We start from the raw sequence: 4,996 nt of genomic DNA, 5'->3' as shown, positions 1-4,996 counted from the left end.
TTTATTTATTTAAATTTTATTAGATATTTATATAATACATAGATATAATTATAATCATAAAAAAAATTAGGCCCCATCGTTTCTTGGAAATTCAATGTTGGGATTATACTTGGGGAATACGACAACTTTGCTATTCTCACACTCAGACCTGAAACAAGGATATAATTAATTTACGGTTGGGCCGAATACTTTTTTGGCCGCATACCGGATATCCGATTCAGGCCGGATATTTGTCCAACGTTCGATATTCGGCAAATAACCGCATATCCGGTATTAAAAATCTGCCGGATATCCGATATCCGGATAGTTTAAATATCCGGTATCCGGCCGGATATTGAAAATAGCCGGATATCCGGCACAACACTAATAATTATGCAGGGATCTAAAGGTATAAGACAAACACCGATAAATTGATGTACATCACTAATGATAAAACACAAATTTACTCCATCTTTAGATTAAAATTAGTGGTTGAAACGTTTGAACACTCAACTTAATGAACCAACCAATCAAAATTCACTATAGTCCCCAAAGTTGTTAAGCCAACGAATAAGAAAACTGTCCCCTCAATCTCTCTAATAACTATGCAGGGAGGTAGGGGACATTAGGCCATTTATTACACTAGTCCCAAACGATTTTGAATAACGTTTTCTTATTCGTTGGCTCGACAACTTGTTTATTAGGGATTCTTATTAAATTTTGGTAACTTGGTTGATTAATTTGAGTGTCCAGCCATTTCAACCACTAATTGTAATCTACAGGATGCTGCAATACTGATATATTGGCAATGATTATTTAGTTAATGTGCTATCCAAGTTAGGTGTAACAAGAACATGATTAAAGTTTAAAATTGATATATTGATATATATGATATATTGATAGTAGGTATAAGAGGGATGTAAAAAACAAAACTAAAAAAATAGAGCAGGGCTCGGCAACAGTGCGTTAGCCGTCTGAAAGCCTCGGGAAAATCAACCTTTTCAATTTTAAAAATCAGCTGGAAGTCTAAAACTAACCGTAAATGACAAACAATTCATCTTAAAAAAAGTTTTTGATGCTTAGTCGCGGCTGACGCGCAACTGCTCAGCCTTAAATAATAAAATATTTTTCACCTGAATTTTGACAGATCAAGATTTAAGAGACAACCGTTTGTTAATCTGGGATCTCCTCTGTATTTACCATCTCTGTAAAGAAACGTCAATAGAGATTAAAATTTGTAAGACAACTAGCGGCATAGCCTCTAGTCTATGGGCTTTAGGAAAATAGCCTGAAATTTTCCCGAAAAGTATAACAAAACTTTGCAGATTTTTTTTATTTATACAAAAAAACAACTGCCCTTACTTACCAATACTGTGGTCAGATTGATCCTGTGCTGTCACAAAAAAAATTAATTATACCCGCATAGGCGTCCAAGGGGGGGGGTAATGGGCCATTTGGCACCCCCAAACGATTTTGGGGGTGCCGTAGGCACCCCCAAAATTTTTTGAACAATACCCCCCCAAAAAAAAAATTACCCCTACCTTGGGGGTGCCGTAGGCACCCCCAACGATTTTGGGGGGGGTATTTACCCCCCCCAAACCATTTTGGGGGGGGTAATTACCCCCCCCAAAATAAATGTTCTTTAAAATTTTTTTTTTGGGGGGGGTATTTACCCCCCCCCCCAAATTGAATGTTCTTAAAAAAAAATTTTACTGAAAATTTTTTTTTGGGGGGGGAGGGAGTAATCCCCGCCCCCCCCCCTTAAACCATCCCGGGGATCTATGATGTAATTGTAAAGCACTGAAGATTCCATAAAATAGATACCTAACTAAATTAAATATTTCATTAAATAATGAAAAAGAATTTCTATAGGCGATTTCTTTTAGGAGGATGTCAGGGTGTCTCAAAACTAGTTATAAAACTTACTAGGACCTATAAGACGCTTCACTTTAAAGTATAATCATATTGGTTCATTGGTTAGTGAGTTAATTATTGTATTTTTATGTTCTAAAGAATGAGATACTACTATATATTTAAATAGTAGTGGCGCCCTTAGCATCTAAGAACTCGTGTTTTCTAAAGGGTAAAAAGGGAGGAGAAAAATAGTCTAAAACCACTCAAAGGATTGACCTATAATAGTGTGGAACCATCATGGGATCTATGTGAAGCTTTCCTAAAAAGGAGAACTCAGTATTAAAAGTAATGAAATCTGAAGCTATAGTCAAATAAACCTTACTTACTACTTTATGTTATAGGATAGTACTTATTAACTTAATAGATTAGGTAGGTGCTTTTTTTACATAATTAAATTACCCCCCCCAAAAATTTTACCCCCGGGGTAAATTAGTTTGGGGGGGGTAATTACCCCCCCCAACAGATTTGGGGGGAGTATTTACCCCCCCCAACAGACTTTAGAGGGGGTAATTACCCCCCCCAATCAAATTTTACCCCCGGGGTAAAAATTTTAGGGGGGGTAAAAAAAAATTTCGGCGCGCTTCGCGCGCCATTTTACCCCCCCCAAACACGAATTACCCCCCCCCCTAAATTTTTTTACCCCCCCCAAAAAAAAAAGCTTGGACGCCCCTGTATACCCGATCGTCTATTTTATTAAGGAGAAAATTTTATGTTTTTACCTGCAGTTTTCTAGTTGTTCTATAAGTTTCTCGTAAACCACACTAAAACAAATTATAATTCATTAACTACAAAGACACAGTAGGCCAAATTTTTTCTAAATTTTATAGGCTAGACTAAGAGTTAGGATTTCTTTATTCTTGAATATTGGGGGCAAATGGAGAGGTCGTCAATTCTATTACATATATGTTGTCCCCCCCCCCGAAAGACGTGTATTTATAAGGAAAACAAAATGTAAGACTATGTATGTCTGTACAATTTAGCCTTATGAAAAGTACTCACAATTTACAAATAGATGCTATAGATAGTTAAAAAAGAGGACGTGCAGAAGTGGAATTCAACACATGACAATGGCAACATTTATTTGGGTAATATCCAGGCTTTTTATTTTAAGGGGAGTAAAATGAAGGGTTTCAAAGGTTTGTGAGGGGGGGGGGTGGTAAATCTAATGTATTTTTATAATTAAGAAGGTTGTAAAATTAGGGTTTTCAATGTTTTATGGGGGTAAAAAGTCATTTACCCCAACCCTTGGACGTCTATGAAGCCCTTCCAACCAGGCCTAGCTATTGTAACAAAAAATCACGAAACCTTTGGAAGTTTTTTCATATAACTGAAGAGGGGCGGGTAAGAAGGGGAGGAAAAGGGGAAGGGGATTGTGGGGAAATTTTCCTTTAGAATTATTTGTCAGAATATTATTCCCTTTTCCCTGCATCCATCAATTGATCAAATGTTTCTGTTTTTCTCTACTTTCTCTTAATAAATACTTTATACCTGCAATCTGATGGTAGATTGAGAAAAATGCTAACTTCCTTCACTTGGGGTAAAACTTCTTGGGAAACAACTAAAAAAAGTTTATGATATTATTGTTGGCTTATTCAATTCAGACCGATCAAATACAGGAGAAACTTTTTTTAGAGTAGCTTTGCTACAAACCAAATAAAATTGAACAATGAACTTTTGTTTAAAACAAATAAACTATGAACCAAACCATTTTCTTTCCTTTGTAAATTTTGATGGATAGAGGACTGTTAATTATAATTATAGCAGTGTCATAAATTTTCAACCAATAGTATTGGGATGTCATTAATTTTTCTTCCAATGTCTTCGCCCCTAGTATCCTTGATGATTTTAGTTTCAAGGGAATACGGAATGGGGGTGTAGGGTGGGGTAAAGTTGCAACACCTCCCCAACCCGTAGCCGCTGGTAGATTTTAAAAGCTTACTTCTGTCCGGAGCAGGTACGGCTTGAGAGTAACCAATCAGAATGGCAGCTACCACATAAAATCTAGCCAAGTTTGTGTTCAAAATAATTTTGTTTTAAGTATAAAATATTATGTGCTGTAAAAATTATAAGACTATAAACGGTAATAACATAAAATTTAATTTACACAAAGTTTTTTGTCTGATACAAAAGGTCTCTAAAAATTCTGGTTCATATTAGTTATACTTTTAAGGGAAGCTTTAAATGTCTAATCTAAAAGGTTTTATGCTATTTTTCTGACATCCCCTGTTTTCCCAGACTAAGCTTAAGCAACTAGTAATAATGCAAGTGTTTAAATTGCAAGATGGGAAAAATGAAATGTTAAAAACGAAAAAATGAAATAAAAGATCGCAAAGTTCCATTTATATATATCACAAAGGCGAAACAACCTAATAGAACACGCTTAAATGCTAAAAAGTTTGAAGTCAATAGTCAGATTAAGTCATTCATCGCATCGCATTATAGACAGCTTTCTGCGGATATAAAAAAAAATTAAGACTAAAACCAATTTTGTTAGCCCCGAGTGGCCGGAGGCCAAGGCATGATTCTTCAGTATGGCTGAGAACCGGTTCTTATCCTCCGGATATTAATCGTTTTCGAAGCCATTCTGGAATAGTTATTTCTCGCATCGTATTATAAACGGCTTTCCGCGGATATAGAAACACAAACTTTCCTGATGTTAATCATTTTAAAACAATTAATAATATAACAGTTATCTTAGAACCAGAAATCTGAACTAAATCAAATTTGACTTACCTTCATGTTTTATAGGCCTTTGCGTAAACTTTCAGGGATATAGGGATAGCACAATGGGCATTCAATTTCAATTCATTTTTAAATTTTTCGCTAAAAGGCCATGAAAACCAAATTATCTAGAAAATAGTAAGAAGATGATTAAAGTCCCTCCACAGATTATGACGTCATACAATAGTAAGTGCAATGTTTATCTAATTTAGTAAATTAAATAAATTTTAGATCCATTGTCCCATCCCTTTATCCCTGGCAAACTTAGCGTTTTATTACAGACCAATAACTTGTTACGGGGGTGTTGATAGCTGAAGGGGATTGAAAATCCCAGAAGTCAAGTTTTTAAAGAATGTTTTTTTGCTTTCTATTTCTAGTTAAA

General features: G+C 35.3%; 1 protein-coding gene across 1 annotated transcript; it reads right to left on the bottom strand.

Annotated features, from left to right (window-relative positions):
- Positions 1-4,608, bottom strand: LOC145330173 (uncharacterized). The gene is made up of 6 exons (XM_080174768.1): positions 4,546-4,608; positions 3,833-3,896; positions 3,382-3,451; positions 2,613-2,654; positions 1,113-1,184; positions 1-148 (listed from the first exon to the last, which is right to left on the bottom strand). The coding sequence occupies exons 1-6, from the start codon at positions 4,555-4,557 to the stop codon at positions 67-69; spliced, it is 342 nt and encodes a 113-aa protein (XP_080030894.1). The 5' UTR covers positions 4,558-4,608; the 3' UTR covers positions 1-66.
- Positions 4,609-4,996: the final 388 nt, after the last annotated feature.

Source organism: Acartia tonsa, chromosome 10 (assembly GCF_053477335.1).
Source record: "Acartia tonsa isolate MP-2025a chromosome 10, ASM5347733v1, whole genome shotgun sequence".
In the NCBI taxonomy this organism is placed as follows: domain Eukaryota; kingdom Metazoa; phylum Arthropoda; class Copepoda; order Calanoida; family Acartiidae; genus Acartia; species Acartia tonsa.
Note: the sequence above shows the minus strand (reverse complement) of the source record. Positions and strands in the feature narration are given on the sequence as shown.

Bases quoted from the DNA above. Each gene is read 5' to 3' on its own strand.
- LOC145330173 (XM_080174768.1), bottom strand. The intron at 1,185-2,612 runs GTAAAAACATAA...GTTTCTTTACAG, and splicing joins GAACAACTAGAAAACTGCAG to AGATGGTAAATACAGAGGAG. The intron at 149-1,112 runs GTGAAAAATATT...TCCTTGTTTCAG, and splicing joins CTTGATCTGTCAAAATTCAG to GTCTGAGTGTGAGAATAGCA.